The following is a 25,159-nucleotide window of genomic DNA, read 5'->3' as shown; positions in this document are numbered from 1 at the left end:
GGGGTCAAACCTACAATCACTCGGGAAGGTTGAAAAACTCAACCCTCGTTTTATATCGAGGCGTGAATATTAGGAAGCTCGACCATCGCCTTCGCTAAAAACGACATGACACTCACCATGGGGGTCGAACCCATGACCTTTCGGGGAGGTTGGGAAACTCGATTCCTGCTTTCGCTAAAGATAAAGTTGTACCAACAGTGGGGGTCGAATCCTTGACCACCTTGGGAAGTTAGGAAACCTGCCCGACACCTTACACTTAGGCATGTAGATTAAGAAGCCCGACCTCCACCTTTAGCAAAGACAAGGAGGTCAAAAAACTCGACTAGGTCGAGAAGAGATGGGGAGTTAGGGAAATCTGATCCTGTCCTACTAAGGTGCATCTCTCGACAATACGAGGGGTAGGTCGATGATGGATCGCTACCAATAACGCTCGAGCACAATGAACTAAACATATCACGAGGCAAGTGATGAATTGAAGAAGTATAAGCTTGACATGTCAAAGGAACTAGATAATGCATTTCAAATCCCTTTTGCAAGAGCCTCAAAGAATGACTTGGGAGGTGGGGGGGGGGACAAATGATAGGGAGTACACCATCAGTCAAAATTTATCTGACACATGACCATCATGTGGTGTCCAGGGTGAAAGAAAAGGATAGAGGTCACCCTTCACCCATCTGTATTTGTGAGCAAGAGTTCAAGACAAGCAGTTATGGACTGCCCCCCTTGTTGTTCACGTGGACATGTGGGCAAGGGTTTCAGGCATCTATGACTAGCAAATTCAAGGATTATTTTTAGATATTTTATTATCTATTTAGAAATTTTTAAAAGGATATATATTTTATTGCTCTAATTGTAGTATGAGAATAATTAAATCTAGTAATATAAGATTCCTAGAAAATAACGAATTAGTAGTGAAAATCTCAAAATTTAATCTTAACATTAAGGAGATAAATTGATACTCCTTTATCATTCGAGAGATTATTGTTATTTAAATCATTAAATGATTTGATAAAAGTAAATAATAAAATAATATTAGTGAACTCCTATATAGTATTGATGTTACTGTTAGCGATCTTATATAACAATCATAATCAATAGTTTTTTTAAAATATCTCAAAGAGAAAGAAGTTCTATCATTTCTGATTATTATGTGATACATCTACAAGAATTATATTATAATATATGAATCAAAATAATTCCTTAATGTTTTCAAAAGTTATAGAAAGTAGTGATTCTGAAAAGTATTACGATACAATAAAAGAAGAGTTAAAATTAAGTGACAAACTAGTGTATGAGAACTCGTCGAGTTACCAATAATTATAAAAGAGTCTGTTACATAAATATGACTCAAAGGGTAACATCAAACGATATAAAAGTCAGATTTATGGTCAAATGTTTTACTCATAAAAAATGCATCGACCATAACGAGATATTTTTTTCTAGTTTTTAAATGAACTTATTAAGTATCATTTTAAGTTACATTACAAGGATGTGAAAATAAGTTTTTTGATTGGGGATTTAGATTTATATGAGTTAACCTAAATGATTCACAGAGAAAATGAAAGAAATATAAAATTCGATATGTAAATTTAAGAAATTAATTTATGATCTTAAACAAGCTTCTAGAGAATGATATATAAAGTTTCTTAACATCATTACTTCCTTCATATTTAAGAAAAATATTATTAATTAATATTTATATCTAAAGCTCAGTGGGAGTAAGTTTATTATATTGATCTTATATATGGATAATATTATGCTTATTAGGAGTCATTTTGATTTATTATACTGAATAAAAAAATTTCACTAAAAAATTTAAGATTGTTGATATTAATGAGGTATCTTATGTTATTATGTTATTAGCATTGAGTAGTTCAAGGATAGATCTCAAGGATTATTAAGAATATCTCAAAAAGGATATACGAGAGATTTGTTCAACAAATAAAAAAAAAGAGTAAAATAATAAAACTAAATATTTTTTAAAAATAACTTTACAAAATTATATAAAGAAAAATATTATTTATGTATACATAGTTGGAAGTTTATTTATACTCAAGTCTATGCTAGATCAGATATCAGTTTTACAGTTGGAATATTAGGTAAATACTAGAGTTATCTAGGAATGGAAACACTAAAGGACTATAAAGTAAGTAATAAGATATTTGGAAGGGACGAAGGATTATATGCTCATATATATGAAATTAAATCAGCTTGAAATATCGCAATAGCTTTCTTCTTTAAGAATGATAAGTACTATTACAGTTCTATACATTATGGTATAAAGCATTGATGGTTAGAGAAAAGGAGTCCAGAAATAACTAATGTCAATTAATAACTTGAGTTCTATTATATTGATTATTGATCCATTCACTTGGACTTATAGCTTAAAGTATTTAAATAATATATTCTTATGATTGGGTTTGTAAGTAACGCATAAAAAATATGATGATACATATTCGAATGTACATCATAATCGACATTTTTGTTTACATATTTAAAGTTATTTGTTTCTACTATCCTATATCCTATTCACATTTATGTATGTATATATTATAGTTGAATGTGATAATAGGATTGTCTTAACAAGATAAATTGAATAGATCATTTTGGACTCAATTAGAAAAAGCTAATAATGTTGTAGTACATAGAAGGAAGTATGACATTGATAACATGCACCCCCTATGACTCGTATTGATAATCAAACTTAATGTAGTATTATTATATTTATTAGACATATTGGTCTATTTTTAAATTCACATATATAAATGATTTTCAAAAACTGAAAATCCAATTGAGTAAAATTATTTTTAAATAAATTTTATTTTATTTATTTTTAATTATAAACCCTTTTGTATCTAATCAATTAATGGGTAAAGTGAGAGAATGTTAGATTATGTAATCTTATATAATTAGATAAGATATATTATGAATATGATTGGATTTTAATTATAGTTATCGGTCTAATTATGAAAGATGTTTTTAATTATTTATCCCAAATCTTCTACTCTCACCTATAAAAAGATAAGACATTATATTATATGGACTATACACATATATATAATGTGTAGGTACGTAAATAAAAGAAGACGAAAATATGTGACATGATTAATAAATTATAGATATTCTTTTATCTCATTTTAGTCACTTGAGTCGATTAACGAGAGATTACATATCTTCTCTCATATTCCTTTTATTCTTAAATACATCGATCATAGTGATCTTGTGAATGATAGGAAGAAAAAAAATGATGAATTTAGTTCTCCTTACAATATTACTATAGATTTCGAATATGATGACGGTATACTTATATATCAAATAAAGGTTTTTCAAATAATATCTAAAAGGTATGCATCCTAAATTTAGACATATATTATTATTTGATTTTATATTTTGATATTATTTTTTTTATAAAATAATAATATAATTATAATTTTTATGCTTACAATATATAAATAAAGATCTCTGACCACTTCTAATTAAAGTTTAAATACTTTTTTATATTATTCTTGGACCTCAAATTGACTTAAGCGTTACATAAATTTAGTTTAGTATGTCGATGGCAACAATCTTATATCGGAATCACTTTTATAAGAGCTCATATTATCAGAAAGTCATTTAGACTTTAAAATTCTGACATTATTTTTTAAAAAAATATTAAATTAGATTGGATCAATTTTGACACATCCAGATGATGAACAAATTTAATGTTAATAGCAAACAAACCTTCGCATAATCTAGTCTTAAAATCTCATCCTTCTTTGAAATTATGAGATGATGACGCAATAAATACAAGCTTAGGGTTTTGCCAACCCGAAGGAGATGAAGCCGAACAGGAAAGCCTCTGCTATCACATGGTAGTTGACTACATGATGATGACTGCATGTTTCCGTTGCCGACCATAAGACATGGACAGCCCACGGTGATGGGACTTCCCTCAGACATGCTTTTGCCTCGCACAGCTCATGACATCTGTTCTCCAGTTGACCACCTTAAAGATGAGAAGGGTGGATAACACATTCACACCCTGCGGAGGTTGCAACTTCTCATCGCCTCCCCCCATAATAATATCTCGCTTTGACACCTGCATTCCAACACAAGCCAAATATGTTATTCGTAGGACTAATGAGCATCTTCGAAGGATGACACTAACAAAGATGCCATTTGATCCAATCTTCGGATTAACAAATGCGAGCTGACAGTCATGCATTCAATTATCCTTTTGCCTCGCAAGTGGAGTTGCTCTCTCCCACCCCAAGCTTTGACCTTCACCGGGCCAGCTCTCGCCTGGTGCTGCGCGTTTACATGGACTTGGTATTGCAGTTGACCTGCAGACCTCATGTCAGAGTGCATCTGAGGCGGAGGTGGAAGAAGACAGTCCTCGCCGCCCCACATCACGTGCCATGTGCGAATCGATCGATATCTGGAGAAGTCTTCGCTCCCAGACTTCGAGCAAAAGCTTTGCATTAAATCAATGCAATCCCACGAACAAGTTGGAGCTTAACATCCTTAATGTGTTGCATCCAAAATCTCAAGATCAAAACATGAGGCTTTTCCATTTCCCATAACCCGAACAAGGGCACTTTCTTGTTCTTATTATTAGTATTCCTATCGTAGAACAGTTTGGCCATGTTATAAGAAGGGACGGTGGGAGAAGCGATGGATGGAGATGGGTTGACAAGAAGGGAAGGTGAGAGAAGTGGAATGGGGTTGGGAAGATGAGAAGTCATCCACCAACCCCTCCAAGATTCAACCAAAGACGAGTGGCTGACGACGATCCCAAACCACACTCTTTCCATGCCATCATGATTTACTTTGAATGATAATTTCTGCCATATTAATCCAAGTTATCAAAGAAGATAATTTTTTTTCAAAAATATTATAAATAAGGATTATTCATATTCCGAAACCCCTCGTCGTTTTCATGGCCTAACAAATAATGCATGCCATTTCTCGTGTAGTTGCATACGAAGCCATATATGAGCCTATCATCGTTCAAGACCATTCTTAAGAGTCGAGCTGTATCAACGCAAAGGGATAACTACGTACAGCTGTTATCATTATTGTAGCTCATGCAAAATGTCCTCTTTGACGCAACAGTGCTGAATCATCATCATCATCCGCAGCGAACAGGAGAACGTGGTGCGGAATGACCACTAGAATTGTACGATTAAATGCCTAATCCGATTTCTAGTCCAATAATTCCATGCAATTAATTCTTGGTATGTGCTTGCAAATATAACTAATGCATAGATTAATAAGGTAACATGTATATAGCTCTATATGGTTCACTCGCATTTAACGAGCTTCACAAAGCTACGTTTACTTCAAAGGATCCGCCAAGCTCTCGAGTACATCGTTTCCGACACGGGGTAAGTCCAAAAACGGCAAATGGGATCCCATCCACTTATGATTTTAAATATGATCGCCAGGGCTTCCGTATCAGCGTCGTTCCGCCGAAACGGACGCTCCAGATTGAACCCGAATGGCACGATCATATGAGCGTTCGTCCAGCATCTGAAGAGGATCCCATCTTTCTGATGTGGCACCCGCGTGGGTTCCACTTACAGCGGACGCCTCCATGCTGCGTCAGCACTAATTAACCCAACAAAAAAGCGATATAGCCGTGCGTATCTGGCCCATTAATTACTGTCTTCTACCTGCTCCAGCTACACCCGCTTCACGTACCTCAGCTGTATCCTGCCTTTCTCGCGTGGGTCCCATGGAGTACGTAAGTATTGTAGCCGGCTCCCGACCGCCCAAAAGCAGGTGGTAATCCGTGCGGGTTATATTCCGACGTCCACCGGACACAGATGGAACCTTGCGTGTTTTGCGCACTAGTTGACGTTTCGTACTCACGACCGGAGTACCCGCCTCATGTACCGGTCAGGTTGCCTCTTCGCGCCTCCGACGGCGTCGCGCGATCCGTGTGTCGCGTAAAGCAGAAACGGATTAGCAAAGCATTTTTTCGTTATCTCCACTAAAAACGTGTTTTAAACTGCGCCCTTACGTTACGAAGGTCTTTACGAATAGGGGCTGTTGTTGTTGGCGCACTTTAAGAAGTGCATCGAGCCGTCCGCGTCACTCTTAGATCTTGATGTGCGGCAAGTGTTAAGTTGTTTCGTGTTTCGCGAGATAAGCCGGTGAGCGAGCAGCCGCTAATTTTAATTCGGGCTCTTCTTTAGGCGCTTCCTCGGTGCCTTTCCTTGTTTCGTCGGAAACCCCCAAACGCCCCCGCCTCCCACTCATCTTCCACTTCTCTGGAATCTCCCATCGCCTCTTATCGGCTGTCTCCGGCGAGTCTTCGGCCGTTCCAACGGGATTTGGCGCTGTCCGGGTGGGTCCGACGGCCAGGGGACGGCTTGGGGTAGCGGCGCGGAGCTGTGCCGGTGAGGGGCGGCCGAGATCTGGAGACTGGGAAACTGGGAGGAGCGCCGAAGGTGGAGATCCGATATGTGGGCGCATAAAAATTCGTTTTTGTGCCGTTTTAGCTCACTTTTCTCGGGCGGCATAGACGGCGGAAGACGGCAGTGGTTCCTGGCGACGCTGGTGTTGACGCTGACGGCCGCTGTGGCTGCCGCGGAGGAGGCACCGGCGAGTCGGAGGCACGCGTACGCGGCGATGATGTACATGGGGACGCCGAGGGACTACGAGTTCTACGTGGCGACGAGGGTGATGATGAGGTCTCTCGCGAAGCTCAACATCGACGCCGATCTCGTCGTCATCGCCTCCGTCGATGTCCCTGCACGATGGGTCCAAACGTTGTGAGATCTCTCTCTCTCTTCTTTCTTAAGATTTGGTGATCAACCCAGGAAAAAAAAACGATTTTATTTGCTAGGATTAACATCAGCTGGTTGGATGGCGTTCAGATGCTACAGATCCATTTGCCGTTTCTTTTGTTGGTTAAATACTAATTAATAGAATTAGATCACTGTTTGAGAAGAGTAAAATTAACGTATATGCAGAATAATAAACATCTTTTTATAGTCTTTGTTGAGCTGAGTCCCGATTGGGTTGTGGTTGTTCTGCGTACTAAATTTATTGTTATTTGCTGGCCTGCCATTGGGAGTATCGCTGTTCTCCATCTTTTGACTTTTTAGTGCCTTGAAAGCAACAGGGCGCGTCAAGGAAACCGCTTATTCCTGATTTTGTCCCCTTCTATTCTGTTGAATAAAATAATTGACGGTCTGGGATCATAAGTTGACTTGAACAAGAAAGAATCCCCAGTCATTTGCGCTCAATTTTAGAAAATAATATTGGAATTAACATTATGTAGAGTTGCAATTTTATCTGTTGACCCCTGTCTAATTCTCAGATTGATTCATAAACACTACTTACACGAAATTTACGTTCTTTAACTATCTTCATGTGAACTGTTTATATATATCATCATCCCTGTTATCATGCTATTTTCTTGATTAACAGAGATATTTTTTATTAAGCCTAATTAGTTGAGTTGGTACCGCACCTAGGAGGACTCAGTTAGACTGCATTTTTTAGGACTAAAATGGCTAATAACTCAATTTGGCATAGTAATCTTTAATTGCTCACGCCACATATTTGATGATTGGCATGACAGGCAAGAGGAGGATGGGGTGAAGGTTGTTGCTGTTGAGAATCTGAAGAATCCATATGAAAATCAAGGCAACTTCAACACCAGATTCAAGTTGACATTGAACAAGCTCTATGCGTGGAGTTTAGTTTCATATGATCGAGTCGTAATGCTTGATTCTGACAACATTTTCCTCCAGCGTACCGATGAGCTTTTCCAGTGCGGCCAGTTCTGTGCTGTCTTCATCAACCCCTGCATCTTTCATACTGGACTTTTTGTTCTTCAGGTACTACGCTTAGTACTCCATTTTGTAAATGCCAACTGTTTTCTTTTCATTGAATACCATATCTTGTATACATAAATGATCATTGATATAACCATAGGATAAAAGTAGGATTCATGGGTCGATTGCATTCAAATTTTTATCCTGGTATTAGCCCAAAAAATCGATTGTCAACCTTGATCAAGGAGACGAGCCAACCTGGCTCCAAGCCCAAAGTTGATGCAAGCAAAGAACACCCTTGGTACGAATCTCGATGAATGATGAGGAGAATAAGGTGGAATCCCCAAGAGTCGAGCCTCCACACTTGCAATTGAAGATCGTTGACAGGAGTTTTTTGGTCCCTTCGATGTCCAAGTTAGAGAAATTTCCAAGGTGGAGAACAAAGAGAGTGTGTTAGAAGAGAGAGAACACACCCTTTGCTTTGGGAAATTCCTATTTATAACCTGAGGTTCCTTAACCGCAAGTGGTTGTGGAAAATATTCTTCGAGTCATACGCAATTTGGAGAATATTGTATGTTGTGATCAGGGTTGACGTGACAGATCCACAACCAAATTTGTGGTCTCCTATCATGTCGATGCCCGCATGTCAAGTCTCCAGATGATGGAAATTCTGTCCTCATCACCTTGCATGTCAACAATTTACATGGAAGGTGATTTTTCCATTGTCTGGCAATAGGTCCTCAAGTTTTGCTGGACATTTAGGATAATGCTGTAATTACAATTAAGTTCCATGCTTAAAGGAGTTGCATCACTTCCATCTTATTTTTGTCAATCACTGTCTCATCGGGTGGCAGATTGTGGTATTGGAAAGTTAAAACAATGAGTCAATTTGGTTAGAATAATTGTGTCAATGGTTGACTAATGCAGAGGATTGTAGTAGTCTATAACTCATATCAAGCATATCAGGATTGATGGAGCTATCAATAAGTGTTTTACAAGTTAGACTTCAGCAAAAGTCACTACCAAGTAAACAGAGTCAAATCTTTTCTGAGTTGTAACTTGTTTGGTTGTCAGCTTTGACATTTCATAATTTGAAGGTAATCTTGAGCATGCAAGGTTATTTTCCAGGTGGCACCTGATTTTGCCAAATAAACATAGGACAATTCAAACCTACTAACTAATGTATGATGAGAAATATTAACATGGGTGACAAATTAGAATATGTCTAATTTTTTGTTGAAACAAGATTCGTTTTAATGATCTTTAGGCTTGTTAGATCCTTTTTGGATACTATCAGATAATATGGTAAATTAGCAAGACAAAAGAGTCAGTTTAAGATTCATCGAGTAATTGTTGCATAAAGAGAAACTACATGACTCTCTTAGCTGTTAGTTTGACATGCCTGAATTTATGAGACTAATGATGCCTAGCGAAGCTAAATGCAGCTCATATCTCTTCTAAATCTCTCCATTTCTCATGAAATAATTGCATTAATATGGGAGGTTAGAGTTAACTCTTCATATCATAGTGTATTTACATGAAAAAGCTCAAACTATTCCCTGGATTTTCCTTTGATTCAACACCACATCCAAATGCTGTAATGGAGCAATATAATTTGAGCCATCCATTTTATGCTGAAAAGTCATTAACCAAAGATCTGCAATGCCATTGATGAGTTTGGCACTGAATATAATATGATCTAAGATTGCAGTATTCAGGCAGCTATGTCAATTTCTGATGAGCAATCATATGATTTTCTGTTACCCTCACAAAGCATCTTTTTAGTCTGACATTCATGGACATGGTTGGGATGATATAGCATTGTTAGGTGGTAGATCAAAACTCAACATGCATACATATTAGTTGCATACTAAAAGAAGATATTAACAAGTAATAATAGCATATCAGCATTAAGAAGTAAATACTAGTGAGATCGCCGTACAATGATTTACAACGATTGTTACATGGACAGCATCTATATATTTCACTGATATCATCACTGAATAGAATAAACTAAACAGTTTGTACTTAATAACTTGATATTAAATGTGTTAGCTAGCTTAGCTGGTAAAGACTTTGATGGTTAATTTCAAGGTCATGGGCTCAAATCCTGCATTTGTCATTTATCTTTAAAATTATTAAAAAACCTGATATTTCCATTTTAGAGAATGGTAATTTAAACTTTAATTGCTGCGTCATATGCTACAAAATCAGGTCGGTTTGGCTATAAAGATAGCAGTCCTATCTCTACAGAATTTGAAGTCATCAATTTATTAGCTTCAAGTATAATTGAATTTCATCTTTCATTGTGCTTGTCAATTAAGTAATTCCTAAAAGTAGCTTATACTGTGAAAGTTCAATAATACTTGTATATTCTAATCATAATCCTTTCTGTTGCCTTGCAGCCTTCAATGAATGTATTCAAGAACATGCTGCATGAGCTAGAAATTGGTCGTGAAAACCCTGATGGTGCAGATCAGGGTTTCCTCGCAAGCTACTTTCCTGACTTGCTTGATCAGCCAATGTTCCATCCACCTACTAATGGTACAAAGCTTGATGGTGCCTATCGCCTGCCTTTGGGTTACCAGATGGATGCTTCATATTACTGTGAGTGCAGAAACTGACCTTTCTACACCTGTTTTTGTTTCATACTTGATGTAATTGCACTTTCTAATGGTATTGCACTGCCCTTAGGTTTACAAGACTCCAATGGGTTTTATGATGACTTGTTTTTATTGCAGATCTGAAACTCCGGTGGAGCATACCATGTGGACCAAATAGTGTAATTACATTCCCCAGTGCCCCATGGTTAAAACCTTGGTATTGGTGGTCTTGGCCTGTCTTACCATTGGGCCTTTCATGGCATGAGCAACGTCGGAAGAATCTTGGGTAAGTAATTAACAACTTGTAGAATTGTCAGCTGTGACCATACTTTAGGAATCCCAGGTTAACCCTGATTCTTTTTGCAATATTTTTTTAATTTTATTTTTCATTCTCTTCTATATACCCATGTTGGAAGGCCAATATTACTGAAAGTCGCATCATCTTTGACCTGAAAATTGGCATACTTCTTCTGGCTCTAATATGCGACACCTTTGCTTTGAATCCTGAGCAGGTATGGTTCGGAGGTGCCAGTGTTGCTGATCCAGGCAGTAATATATTTTGGAATCATAGCAATCACCCGATGGGCACGACCAAGCTTGTCAAAGCTTTGTTATAACCGGCGTCCAGAAAAGAGTATTGTAATCCTACACACCACACTCAAAGTGGCAGCAATGTGGTCCATTTTTGCTGCATACACTGTCCCATTTTTCCTCATCCCACGGACAGTGCATCCCCTTTTGGGCTGGCCCCTTTATGTTCTTGGAGTTGCTTCTCTTTCTTCAATCGTGATCAATGTCTTCCTGCTCCCACCTTTGCCAGTCCTCACAGTGTTACTGGGGATATCAGGATCACTGTTTGTGATGGCGTTCCCTTGGTATCTCGATGGTGTCATTAGAGCTCTGGCAGTGTTTACTTATGCCTTCTGCTGTGCTCCAGTGGCATGGGCATCCTTGATGAAAGTATCGAGTTCCTTGCAGAACCTACTTGAAAGGGAGGCATTCTTTCCGAGACTGGGGGAGTCCACACAACTGTCTGAGTTGAACAAACTGTATTAATCTGCACATATAACCAGCTAGTCCTATTTATTTAGATGATTTTGCCGTTCACTTGTATCGGTTCGATGTAACCCTGTATGGTAGTATTAAATACCATATAGAAGAAGAGGCAAAGGACTGGCTGGCAAAGATGGGAGTGGTGATTTTGTGGAGCAAGTTCACCTAGGGTTGCTCTGGTGTTCAGGGGACACAATGAATGGTGATTAACATTTGATCTCTCCCCTCTTGAATGTGAAACACTTCAATTTGGAAAAATGTGTGTTCTTGATCTATAATTTTAGCGTGAAGATGACAATTATGTGCTGTGTTGTCTACGCATATCAATGAAAAGCTTTAGCAGTATCATGAATTCATGATGTATTTAACTGGGGCAGATTTAGCAAAACATGGTGCTGGTAAAAGAATTGAACCCTAATCTTTTATGTTTCTGGCAATTCAGCTAATAATTCATTGTCATAAGTATTATTCATTTATTGAATGATAAAGAAAAACTCTGTTGTGCTTGCAGTCTATTCTTTGTTACATCTATGGTGGATTTGACAAGGACAGAGAACAAAATACCAGTTTGAACAGAGTTGGGACTTTTGTGTATTATCAGATGACAAGTCCATTAAATGATATTGTGAAATTGATTTTAGATGTCTAATTATGGTTGATAAAATAGTTTAATTATTTGTCAAAAACATAAAAAGAAGGTATATGTTTGTAACAGAGAAAAGAGTAAAACAAGATGAACTTTTCGCTTAATCTTATAGATTACAAGTATATAGTAAGCCTTTGAATAGCATTAGTATCTGTTCAGCAACCTTGTGACAAAGATTACAATAGCATAAATGTCAACAGATTGACTGCAAGTCTTATGATCTAATTCAGCTACAAGTTTTGGCACTTTTGGAACATCAAATTTACATGATCTCCTTTTGTTATACAATTTAAAAGAAAAAACAAGGAGAAATGGATGTGCAAAAGCTGTTGATACCAACTTGACCATCCTACTTTGTCTTGCTCTTTGTTTGTGGTGCTGAGAGACAAACTTCATCTTTTTGTTCTGTTTTTGTTTTCCGAAAGATAACAACATGTTTGGTGGTGGGAGCAGTATAGGAAATTTTTATTAGGTAAGAGGGGAGCCATAGAAAAGTATTCTGTCAACAGTCCAAATCTTGTTGTTTTGTTTTCTATTTCCAAGTTCTTGGAAATAAAAAAATGAAATATTTCTCAATAATAAAAGGGCACTATTTGCAATACAATTTACATCTCAATATGAAGATCACAATATTAAGATGCCAAATGGGGCCTAAACTAATGCATTTAAATCATAGCCAGCTTATCACTTGAATGGTTCTCCTCAAATCAACTTCTCCTGTAATTTTGTATGACTGAAGTCTTGTTTATTGTTCAGTTGTAATTGATGTGGTTGATTGTCTTTCCTTTTATCTTCTTTTGTTACTTCATTAAACAGGCAGAGAACAATTTGATTGGAAATAGAGGGGGCTCAAGGAATTGATACACATGTTTGAAAGAATCTCAATATCACAGGTTGATTAGCTTGTGTAATTGGTTTGGAATGAATTCTATGCATTTGTGTCATCTTGATTGCTTAGGTATTGTTGCTTTTAGATTGGCATGAAAAGAAATTTATATTCAAGATAAAAGCAAATACTAATAGATATCATTCCATAAGCTTGAAATTTAAGCTCCAAAAGCATAACATTTAGCAGAACTAAGCAGCCTGTTGTATATGCTGTAATACACTCCTCTCTCTCTCTCTCTCTCTCTCTCTCTCTCTCATGCTTTCAAGGTAACTCCATGCAGTGAGTGTTGTGTGTTCTGGAAGGAAGCATGTCACCCTGATTACTAGCAAGAAGAAAATAAATTGTTGACTTCTCATGGTTGTAGTAACTTTGCATGCTTTTGGTAGATGAGTGAAGTAAACCGCAGAGAAGAACAGAGGAGATTGTGGAGCTCATTATTTATCCCCAGCAAAGGCTTGCCATGAATTATAGCACAGAACTGAATGCATTCGGATGAACACGAATGAGTCCACATCCCTCTTCTCATGTAACTATGTAAACATCATGCTAAATTCTAGAGAAGGTATAAAAGGCCACACAAAAGCAGAACTTGATGTCAAGGCTCGTCTTCCATCCAAAGAGAAAGGGACGATGAGATGGACTTATAGTGCTAGCATCGAGATGGCATTCAAGGTCTCCTCGTTGGTCCGCTGCAGGCCGGCGGCGACGGCTCGCTCGTGCAGCAGCCGGAGGGCCCGCTCCCACCGCCCGTGCCTCTGCTGCGCCGCGGTGGGCTCGTCGAGGAAGATGCGGGCGAGGCGGAAGGCGAAGAGGCGGAGGGAGAGGAGGAGGTCGGCGCCGGAGGAGGAGAGGCAGGTGGCGGCGAAGGGGAGCTTAAGGGCGAAGGGGCAGAGGAGGGAGACGAGGAGCTTCCAGTGGCTGTGGCTGCCCCCGGTGAGGAGCTTCAGCTTGCTCAGTACCACCAAGTGGAACGCCATCTTGCGCTTCGCGGTGGCCGCGCCTTTCCCCCTTCGCCCTTCGCCCTCCTTAATTGCTGTTCTTGCTTCAAATGGACTATATTGCCCTTTTACTGCTGCTGCGCCAACAGCACGCGGTTCGACCGGTTCATTGTTCGATGCGGATCGGATAGCTTTTGTGAGTCCGTGGCAACATGTGATGCGTGAGAAATATCAACCCGGTTCATCATCCCGGTCCATTCGGGGTATTTGGATCATTTACCGTACGCACCGGACCGGCTCAAAGATGCTTCTGATAGTGGCAGGATCCAAAGCCACCGCGGTCCCACGACGTGCCCGGACCCCCCCGGCAAAGATCCTGGACCCCGCATCGATCCCCCACAGGTTGGTGTACACGTCACCGAACGCGGCGGGCTTCCTGGAAGATTCAATCTGGTCCGTCATGTCGTCGGAGGCATCATAATTTGAATATAAATGTATGTTGATGTTGATGCATATAGCCAATTTGTTCTTCGACCAATAACATCATTAAATCAAACTTCGAAATACGTATTACTATATGGCATTCAAGAATAATTTGTCCTTTCGTCTTCATTGGCAACAAAAGATACAGCCAGCCGTTCAACATAAATTTCCTGACATTGACCGTATTTAGTTTGTCTTCATCATTGAGTGATCGACGTACACTTTGGCATGAAAATAATGATGCGTCCTAATTAATTTACGACTTTGACCGTATCAGGAACGTACATGTTAATTAATACGTCCGGAGGAAAGCTTGCAATAATGTTGATTAATTAGCTTAATCTTAGTGATCGAAACAAACGTGTTGCTATTCTCCTTTGTAATCGTTGATCCGACCCGAAATCCGCCGGATTCGGGTTGACACTCACCCCGGCTCGTGTCTTGGTCCGCAAGTGAGATCTTCGTACGTGTGACGCGTTGGCTCCGTTATGGATCGACATCGCCTTTCCCACCCGTGAATCCCAGCTGGGGACCTGGGCCGTGTTGAGAGGGGTCCACATGTGGGTCTATACGAGGTTTTCGAATCGGAAGACAGGTGTCGGAGAAGAGTCGGATGAGAGTACGGGATCGCCTGACCGAAACCCTCGCGATTGAGATCGAGCGAAGCGGAGGCGCAGGCGGGAGAGATGCCGAATAGGGAGCTATTTGCCCGACCCAACGTCTCGTCGTCGGCGTCCGCCGAAGGGAACCGCATGGCCTTCCTCAACTGGTCCGGTGGAGCTTTCTTCGATCAGCACCTCGACGCCGAGGTCTAAATTTTGTCACGAAAATGATTTCTTTTTTGTTGTGTCTCGTCTAATTTCTTGATTGAATTGAGTGCCTCTTTCTTTCGTTCTCTTTGCTCATGTTTGATTTGCTAAGAGGAATGAGTGAGCATAAAGATATCACTACTGGACTTGTTATTTTTGATGATAATAGACAAATAAGATGAAATTTGCCAAAGTTTGACTGCAAAATTAATGGAGAAATGACGATGGTTCAGCCAAATGCTACCTAAATCGTGCTTATGTGCCTACGATAGCTATTAAACAACATTGGCTGTGTTGGTATACTTTGTTGGAGAAGTTTTGTGAATACTGAAGCTGCACTATCTGAAAGAAAAGTATATATCAAGAATGAAGAATATAATATCTTAAATAATGTAAATTTCAAAAAATCAAAGGAAATGATAACTAGATACACATCATTGTACACAGGAACAGAAAACCATAGCAGTTGACTAGGAAATAATGCACATGAGGGTTTTATCAAAAATTGTTTTAGGGGCCAAAGAGTTAATGATATAATTTTGTTATTGAAATTTATGTTAGGAGAAAGATAGCACAAAAAGTGCATATGCCTCTCAAATATGATTATGTTAGATCAAGTGACGTTTCAAAATTTAGCACATTGAACAAAATTTTATAGGGAAATCCTAATGATGAGCAATGTGTAAGACATTGACAGTACTAGTGATCTCTAGAAACCTTAATTGACTTAGGTGGCCTAGTGGCTATGAAGTTACACCATGAGTATTGCTTTGGAATAATGACCATTAGACAATCTTTTAATGCTCGAGTGTGGACTAGTCAGTTTGTTTAAGTCGTGTGTAAATTTTACACTCGATCAGTTGTAATATGATTTGTATTTGTTACAATTCAGTTGTGATATGATCTGTAAAATGTCTTGACATCTTTCCTGATACAACAATGCCTTGAATATAATGCTCCTTCATCGGTGTTGGTGATAACTGCAAAGGCAACAGTGGTTGCCTTAGCTAGTTTTGGTTACAATGTCTGCAGGCATTGGTTGCTAGTTTAGGTGTGTGGATACATTTAAAAAGTTAAATGCTATCTAGGTTACCTATTTAGTGGTTACTATTTATTCAAAACATTGATACAAGTATATAATGAGACACTCGATGTTGCTTAAATTTCAAGAAGTAATCAAACATATACTGTATGTGTTGAAGAAATTAAAGGATCATATAGAGATAAGGAAGACTTGCACATGCTTTTTATTGTCTTAGAAAAATCCTATGACAGTTCCTAATGGCATAGTGTCATGTGTTTCAGAAAAAGAAAGGTGTGCCTATTTGTTGCATTGTGGTAATAAGGACATATAAGTATGAGTTGTCTATTAGGATAATAAGGGTGTCGACTGAGTTTCATACACCTGTTTGTTTGAGTCTATTGTTTATGCACATGTAATGGATGGACTTGCTATGTAATTTACCTGTGCTTCTGTAATTGAGATTGGCTGAAGTAGAGCTACAGTTGTTCATCTTGTGCTCACTGTTCAGTGTATCATGGAATTTGTTCAGTGTAAATTATAAAATAATGAATTAAATATTATTAGCTTCTTGTGTCATCTACCTGCTATCAGTTGTGACACTTTGGGGATGATTGACTGTTGATCCGGCAGAAGTGTTATAATGAGGCTACCTTGAAGATGTACATATCAGTCAAAGCCAAGTTGTCAACTGCAAGCAGATTATGAAGGTAAAAGGTATAATATAATCGATCTCTTTCTCAAATAATCTTTCATGCATCATCTCATCTGGATTATAAGTTGCTCCTGCTAATTTACAGAGGTGTTAAAAAATTAAACATCTGCTAGTACTTTTGATAAACTTGCACCAGATTTGTTGCCATTTGGGCCATGAGCAAACTCACAACCATAATTCTCAAGGTAGCCCACATGGGAAGAATGTTGAGTTAGTAAGTTGGATCAGGACCTTGTTTCTCAAGAAAGGATGCACTTATTTTTGTCTTCATTGTAGCACTGCTCTGTGGCTTTGAGTAACAAGGAAGACATTACCATGACATTGACTGCAAGATAATATTGTCTATAATTTCTTTTGGCTAGAAGCTATCCTATATAACAAGGTTCTATCTAGAAAGCAGAGAGTAAAAGTGTAAAACAACGCTCCTTTATTGCATCACATAATTATCTCCACTTGGTGAGGGTTAATAGCTATAGCTCCTAGGATCAGCAGGAATTTAATAATTGAAGGGTTTGAGAGGGACAACTGAAAGGAGCAAGCTCGATTGCATGAAGAGTTGTAAGAGAGAGGTATGCTGGCAGAGACATGGGAGTTAAATGGAACTGAGGAATGTTATTTAGCTAGAGAATGTGTAGTTTCTTATGATAAGGTTTAGTTTGCCCTCATTAGAAAACTTGTCTTACTGCAGCATGCATGTGCAAGATCAGAAAGCATTTCTTCCTCTGAGAAGTTGCCATGATGCATGTATCTGTGATCACTTCTGTTCTCGTGCAGATCAATATTGGAGGATACACTAAAATGAGACAGTCAACTGGAATTATCGAGGTAAATTGCCCAATTTTCCCTATGAATGTCATAAATTCAAAAAATAATAATTTTGGAGAAGACTGGATGTAAAGGTTCTAAAGAATCAGAATTCCAAATAAACTTCCATCCGAAAGACCAAAATGTGTCTAATGGTCGACATTGATTTCATAGATAGCAAGAAGTGTTTTGAACTTTTAGCTGAACATTCATTGGTATGTAAACTACATGATGATTGTGAACCCCTGTGCACATGCTTGCAGGTGACTCTTCAGGAAACCCCAAGAAAACTCAAAATCGCTTCATCATCACAGTAAGATGTGCCAGGAAGGCTGCTGGGAATGAATTCTCATTGTGAACTACATTCTTCATCAGAGGAACTGGATCTTAACAGATATCTAACTCGCTTAGAACTAAGTCTACTCCTTTTACCAAGGGAAGTCAATCATGTACAGAACCAGCTTGACGGGACTTCATGTTGAGCCGACAATTCCACATTGGCAAAATTCATCAGTCCTTGCATTATTGCATGCAATGCTCGTCGGCAGGACTTCATTATAAGTTGAATCTGTAGGTTAGCAAATTAATGGACATGACATTTTTTGAAGTCTGAAAAATATCTTAGACTGTGTCCCATTGTGGTGGGTGAGATGGGCCTGCCTCAATCAATCATTTGTGACCAAGCAATCTGCATGCCTCCTGCTGCTTCTGCTTGTGAATCATCTGCTGGAGCTTGATGGCACTTGAGAAGAAGATACCACCAAGACCAGGAGCGGCTTGTGGCCCCCCAGCGGCTGTTTAATATGGGATCTTTAAGGTGTTCTTGTTGAGTAGGTGTATGTCTAAAGGATAAAGCAGAGGGATATGATGATAATTATTATGTTAGCTGATGTTTATTATGCTTGATCCTGTGGGGACCTGGTTACCTCTTTTATTAGCTTCTGTATATATTATTACTAGGTTCATTGGAGTTGATAATACCCAAAGACATGACTAGTTTAATATCAAAGGCAAAGTTATATGATGGCCACACATACTCTTTTGACCAAAGCATTATATTTATATATTCCTAATACCTTCAATCATTTGTGCCTAAATTGCTTTTCCTTAATGATTATATACACATTAACTATGTGTGCTAATGTAATCATCATCATCAGGAGTTGATTTAATCACCATTAATCATGTACACATAAAAAATCGATCCGGTGAGGATTTAAAAAATATCAAAAGTCGATGGTCTAAAACGTCACCTAATAAAATTTTATATCTAAAACATTAGTTTGATAATAATATAATTTATCCATTGATCATCTCGCAAATTTTTACACTTTGAATTAAAAATGTCATTCAATAATTTAAAAAAAAATATCAGTTAACCTAACTAGTGAAGATCAAATTCTATATGACCATATGAATCATTTGATTGATAATTTGAAATAAACAAATTCAACTTTTATATAAAAAAAAAATTTATTTTATTTTTGGATTCTTAGGTGAGAAGAGGGAGTGGTTTGAGGAAACTCCTTTTGAGATGTATGGGGTGAGAGGAAGACGAGAGAACAAAAAGAGCAACAGGAGCTACAGGACCGATGATGGATTCCAGGCTTTCTATAGATCTTTCGTGTTATCGAGTTTCATGCTTAGCTGTCGCAGTTTGGACGCTTCCGTGTCGCCTTGGGACACACAAACCTCAGCTCCCGTTTGCAGTATACAGTGGAGGAGATCTAAAGCCAGCCTCAGGTTTGCTAATTAATCTCTCCCTCTCAATCAATCTGCTTTTTAATTCCGTCGTTCATAGTAATATTAGGAATTTGACGATCAAAATTCAAACATCAAAAATATGATAAGGTGACAACAAAGACAACCAAAAGGGAAAGTTAAGCAGACAAGACACAGAGAGAGAGAGAGAGAGAGAGCGAGAGAGAACAAAGGGTAATAAATGGGACAGTGGAACTATGAGTTGGATAATACACTATTTTTTCTCGAAAAAATCGAAAGATATTTTGATCAATATGTAAGAAACGATTACCGATTTTTCTGATCCGGCGAGAAAAAAACTCTGCGCAAGAAGAGGCAAATGCTGTGCGGTAAGATAGCCGAAATAGACAGGAAATTGAATTTGAGATTTCAAATCTCGAATGGTGTATCTGTATGCCGCTCCACGACAGGGCTACTCGGAGAAGGGAACCCGTCTCGTCGTCCGTGGCGTCTTCTTCGCTCGAAGCCAGTGGAACCGATCCCTGGCTCGGTCATCGCCTCCGACCATCCGTACTCGCAGCGCTGTACGGAGAGATCGACGTGGCGGTCATGTCTCTACTCTGCCACCTCCACGCGAGCGGAGTAAGCCGTGCCCAACTCAGCCTTCCAGCTGTATTTCTCCCCCACCTTTTTACATGTTCTCAAAAGATTTGTCTTTTTATTATTATTATTTATAATTTTTATTTTATTTTTTTAATATTTCTAAATTACTCCTTTGTAAATAAACTTAAGTTAAATAAAAAAAAAATCTGATATGACATATTTTGGGTCTCGGTCATGTCACAATCAACATCGCGCCATGTCACCGTCATAACAATAAGAAAAATATTCTTACGTATTGAGTCAGAATTCATACAAGACATCACTCGGGACATCCCGACCCTGTAAACTTGGGACGGCGTTGTATCGAGAATAATAAGACTACAGTTAGAGTCGACACTTGAGTATGTCTGCACTTAAGCTGGTATTCTTGATGATTCATTGCTGTGGTCTCTGGTACTGTTGATTGGGTGGTGGCCATGGGAAATTTGACTTCCAGAACCTTGAAGAAGAAGAAGGATCAGCCCCATCATCACTCGATTGTTCATGAGAACCGACCACCGGTGATGGGTACGTAACTCTTGTTCGTGCTTGTGGACCCTTCCGACTTCAGAAGAAACTTTGGCTCCATGATGACGCCTTCTTCCACCAGCCTGCAATGCATTGGATTAATCGTCTCATGTTACTCTTTTATGACTTGGCTAATATTCACGCATCTCTGTATGGATGGCGAAAACCTTTGGTAGTATATCAATCCTACTGGTCTCCGGAAAACGATGGGGGGAACTGCATAGAAAGCAGTGAAGGACGAAGGGGGGATAAGAATTCCCAGTGCAGCAGTCAGCCACACCAATAATGTGGGCGCTCACCATGGTCTTTGTTTAGGCTTCATGGCTTTCCTCCTTTTCCCTGTTCGGAAGACAGGTTGGAAGCTCTTGTCATCTGGCAGCTGTTGATCCCCACCAAGGTTGGATTCTTCTGTGGCCTGTGAAGAATTGGATGAGTGTTCCTGATAATGTCATAGATGTTTACATTAGGAAAAGTTGCACGAGGATTAGTGAGAACAGCTTACTGTGCTTCAGTTAAAGATGAGATGGAAGGGAGTCTTCATCTGAGTTGGACACTTGTGGATCACCTTGAGATTCTGCACTCACAGGGTTGGAAGGACAGCCGACTCTTTATGGTTTGAGATCAAATCATGTCAGTGGAAACCATTTTAGCTCCTCCTCATAAAGCTGTGTCATTTTTCAGGTGTAAGAGGTGTACGGGGTTAAGTCATGACAGCAAAACCAGTCGAAAGATATCTTGTCAAGTTCAATTTCATGTTTTCTCCCCTGTTCCATTGTCCTCCAACCCATGATGGCCTTCCCATTAACACAAGTCTGCTGTTTGGGTGGCATAACTTGGCCATTAAGCATGACTCTCTCTTTCTCTCTCTCTACTCCGAAGACTGGAACCCTCTTCCCCTCATTTACACTCCACCTGGGTGCTGGTATTACTTGGTCATTAAACATCACCTTTCTTGACTACATGAAGGCTGCAACACTCTTCTCCTTCGCATTTAAACTCGATGTAAGGAAGAGAAGGGAGTAATGAGCAGCATGCCGATTGTGTGGCATCCAAGATGAGCGCTGCACAAAGAGACACACATGTTTAGTGGAATACATATTACGAATGCTCCTGTCCGGTTTGAATTATCCATTCAAACTCATCAGCTGATGCAGCTTCTGTTCATTTATAAGCTGCAGCACCAGCTAATGTGTTGGAAACTTCCTCCTTTGCCCCACTGGTTGCCTCCACCACCCATCACGTCGCGCCCCACCAAAACCCCTTCTTAAGCCCCCTTCCTCTCCCTCAGCTTCCTTCCTTCAAGGTCTCAGCTTTTCCACAGCCGTGCGCCAAACATGTCGATCCTTTCAGCTCCCCTGCTCCTTCTCTGTACTCTCCTCTCTCTCCAGTTCCTGATCCTTGATGGTTTTCAGTCCAATCCCCTGGTTCTGCCGCTGACCCACTCCCTCTCCCATTCCCAAAATCCCAACTTTACGGTCCTCCACCACCTCAAGTCATGCGCCCTCCACTCGGCCGCTCGCCACCGCCATCGCCGCCACCTTCCCGACCGGCGCAAACAAGTGTCCTTGCCTCTGTCCTCCGGCAGCGACTACACGTTCACCGCCTCAGTTGGTGCGCCATCCGCCCCCACCGTCGTCACCCTCTACATGGACACCGGCAGCGACGTTGTCTGGTTCCCCTGCTCCCCCTTCGAGTGCATCCTGTGCGAAGGCAAGCCGTCGTACCCCTTCGCAACCCCTCCGCCTCCTCCGCCGCCGGCATCCCGCCCCGTCACCTGCGGCGGCGCAGCCTGCTCCGCTGCTCACTCCGGCCTCCCTGCCTCCGACCTCTGCGCCGTGGCTGCCTGCTCCCTGGACGACATCGAGACCTCCTCGTGCTCCGCCCCCTGCCCCCCCTTCTACTACGCCTACGGCGACGGCAGTCTGATAGCTCGCCTCCGCCGCGGTCCCCTCTCCCTCCCGGGTTCCGCCGTGCCCGCTGCCGCCTCCTCCGCCGCGGCGCTCCACCTCAAAAACTTCACCTTTGCGTGCGCGCACTCCGCGCTGGCGGAGCCAATCGGAGTCGCGGGCTTCGGCCGCGGCCCGCTCTCCCTCCCTGCCCAGCTCGCGGCTCTCTCCCCGTCCCTGGCTGCCCGCTTCTCCTACTGCCTCGTCTCCCACTCCTTCAAGTCGGACCGCCTCCTCCGGCCGAGCCCCCTCATACTGGGCCGCACGGAACCCAATCCATCCGAACCTGACCAAAACCCACCCTTCGTCTACACTCCTCTCCTCCATAACCCCAAACACCCTTACTTCTACTCCGTCGGCCTCGAGTCCCTTTCCGTCGGGCCGAGCCGAATACCGGCTTCGTCCATTCTGAGGTCCGTGGATCGAAAGGGGAACGGAGGGATGGTGGTTGACTCCGGAACCACCTTCACCATGCTCCCGAGCGATACCTACACAAACCTGGCAAACGAGTTCGACCGCCAGATGAGCCGAGCCGGGTTCGAGCGGGCGGCCGAGGCGGAGGACGAAACCGGGCTCCGGCCGTGCTACTACTACGAGGATCGGAAGCAGTGGCGGCGGAGGGTGCCGGGGCTGGCGCTCCACTTCTCCGGGAACGCGAGTGTGGCGTTGCCCCGCAGGAACTACTTCATGGGGTTAGAGAGCGGGGGGAAGCGGCTGGGGTGCCTGATGGTGACGAGCGGCGGCGACGCGTCCGGCGAGGAGGACTACGGCGGGCCGGCGGGCACGCTGGGCAACTTCCAGCAGCAGGGGTTCGAGGTGGTCTACGACCTGCAAGCGAAGCGGGTGGGGTTCGCGCGGCGGCGCTGTGCGGCGCTGTGGGAGGAGATGTCACGTGCGTGAGGACGGGCCTCGCTCGCGGCTCGGTGCCTATGGGTGTTGACCTGGAATCAGGGATCGGTATCCCGCGCACGTGCGGGGTATGGCGCGTCATGTCTTTTTGTCCTGTTGTAACAGTTGTCAAGCACTATACGTGCAGGTGTAGATATCTTTCCGCGCTCTAGAAGTCTCTGGAAGGGATCGCAGGTAATAATGTAAATGAATGTGATTTCAACATCCTGTAAATGTGTGTAAACATCGTGACGCATGTAATCAAACTCCGATGCCATATGGATTTTAGTGTCATGAGCTGGACGATTTGGACTATCCAAGAGGGTACATAAACCCATGGATGCCTAATCAATGCCATATGGTCCACAACATTAACAACAGCAGAGATATTTATTTATCGTGACAGTAATGTATATATCACTTGAAATGTGGGACAATTCATGGCACATTTCTCTCCTCCCCGGTGCCAAACTCCGGGAGGTGAATTGGCACGGTACTGGACATTCTCTGCAAGGTCAAGCTGACCTCTTGTTTTCTCTGTGACAATACCAGCATGAATGTCTATTAATCATGTTTTCTATGTGTATTCCAATGAAGTATATATTTAATTTTGACGCCAACGTCATTGTAGGAGTCCAGCTGTGAATGGTTGGAAAGGGTGACATCGACCGCACATCGAAGAGGATCTTCTCACGCTTTTTAAAGCATCGTGCTGTGTGATTGCGAAACACCACGTAAACCATGGTCGGGTTCGACCCGTTCACTCGAAGGTGGCGGCTTTGGGGCGACAATGACGCGGTCGGCAGAGCGGCTCTTGATTGGCTGCGGCGAGCCAAGTGGGATTAAATTTAGACCCACGCGGCACGTCTAACCACGAGCGTCGCTAATCTCAAAGCACCGTGCGAAATTTCTAATAGGAGAGTTTGGCTCCAAGGCAGGGAAGGACGACGCCATCCTCATCTTTAATCTCATCCGTCCATTTGAGTTTCCCCGCACGTGGCACGCAAATTAACATGCTTCCATTCCAATTCCAATATCTGGTTGGGCTGTTACATGCGGTCCGACGAAGCCCATAGGAAGAATCCGCTAATACGACGTCATAAGGTATTGCAGATATATCCGGAAGCCTGCGTTCTGATGCATTGCTTTCCATGCTGCCAGCTGTTGTTCCCTTAAAAGTATCATCACAGCAGTACCTAACATCCCATTATTCTTCCTGCACTCTTCGACTGCCAATTGAAAGACTTGCAGGGATACAGCTAATATATCTCTCTCTACAGTGATTGAATGTACCAAGGGAACCATGATGCTGACTCGAAGGTCCCCTACACCCATACTTCCGCAAGAAACATGATCATAAAACCGATGAGACTGAACCCAACAAGCATAAAGAAACATGAAATTTCCAATGGTCCCTAATTCCATGGCGAACACAAATCAACATAGACTTGTTTCGACGTGTATATGAAGCATATAAATAAGGTAATGTGTTTCTTGAGTCCTACCACTGTGGCTACTAGCAGTCTTCTTTCCTTTGTCTCCTTAACATCTGTTATTTCTGTTCACTGGAGCTTATGCTATTACGACAATGGCGATGGCGAGGTCTCTCGGTGCCGGCATCGTGGAGCCACCTTCTTCTGGTGCAGTTTCGGGCATCCGAGTGCCGTCAGCACCGCCGGTGAACAACAGTCGGCCGGACAAGTCGATTGCCGGAGCAGAAG

The 25,159-nt window shown here is 41.2% G+C and overlaps 2 protein-coding genes and 1 long non-coding RNA gene across 3 annotated transcripts; all 3 read left to right on the top strand.

Moving 5' to 3' along the window:
* Positions 1 to 6,186: 6,186 nt before the first annotated feature.
* LOC135653418 (putative glucuronosyltransferase PGSIP8) lies at positions 6,187 to 11,782 on the top strand. Its single transcript, XM_065175381.1, has 5 exons — positions 6,187 to 6,761; positions 7,577 to 7,835; positions 10,178 to 10,379; positions 10,514 to 10,661; positions 10,888 to 11,782. Exons 1-5 carry the CDS (start codon positions 6,451 to 6,453, stop codon positions 11,429 to 11,431), a joined length of 1,464 nt encoding a protein of 487 aa, XP_065031453.1. The 5' UTR covers positions 6,187 to 6,450; the 3' UTR covers positions 11,432 to 11,782.
* Positions 11,783 to 14,953: 3,171 nt separating this feature from the next.
* Positions 14,954 to 18,416, top strand: LOC135652160 (uncharacterized). Its single transcript, XR_010502079.1, has 4 exons — positions 14,954 to 15,193; positions 16,809 to 16,931; positions 17,704 to 17,754; positions 17,997 to 18,416. It is a non-coding gene; the product is annotated as an uncharacterized LOC135652160 (long non-coding RNA).
* A 3,129-nt stretch (positions 18,417 to 21,545) lies between these two features.
* On the top strand, positions 21,546 to 23,741 carry LOC135652074 (probable aspartyl protease At4g16563). The gene has a single exon (XM_065172718.1). The coding sequence runs from the start codon at positions 21,939 to 21,941 to the stop codon at positions 23,448 to 23,450; it is 1,512 nt and encodes a 503-aa protein (XP_065028790.1). The 5' UTR covers positions 21,546 to 21,938; the 3' UTR covers positions 23,451 to 23,741.
* Positions 23,742 to 25,159: the final 1,418 nt, after the last annotated feature.

The sequence above is a fragment of the Musa acuminata genome, chromosome BXJ3-11, assembly GCF_036884655.1.
Source record: "Musa acuminata AAA Group cultivar baxijiao chromosome BXJ3-11, Cavendish_Baxijiao_AAA, whole genome shotgun sequence".
Lineage (NCBI taxonomy): Eukaryota > Viridiplantae > Streptophyta > Magnoliopsida > Zingiberales > Musaceae > Musa > Musa acuminata.
This window is presented reverse-complemented; position numbering and strand designations above follow the sequence as displayed.

What these genes read in the sequence shown, in the direction of transcription:
- LOC135652074 (XM_065172718.1), top strand. Translation starts at nt 21,939, where the DNA reads ATGTCGATCCTTTCAGCTCCCCTGCTCCTTCTCTGTACTCTCCTCTCT.
- LOC135653418 (XM_065175381.1), top strand. Translation starts at nt 6,451, where the DNA reads ATGTGGGCGCATAAAAATTCGTTTTTGTGCCGTTTTAGCTCACTTTTC. An exon ending in CTGGACTTTTTGTTCTTCAG is followed by an intron (nt 7,836 to 10,177) that starts GTACTACGCTTA and finishes GTTGCCTTGCAG; the next exon opens with CCTTCAATGAATGTATTCAA. An exon ending in GATGGATGCTTCATATTACT is followed by an intron (nt 10,380 to 10,513) that starts GTGAGTGCAGAA and finishes TTTTTATTGCAG; the next exon opens with ATCTGAAACTCCGGTGGAGC.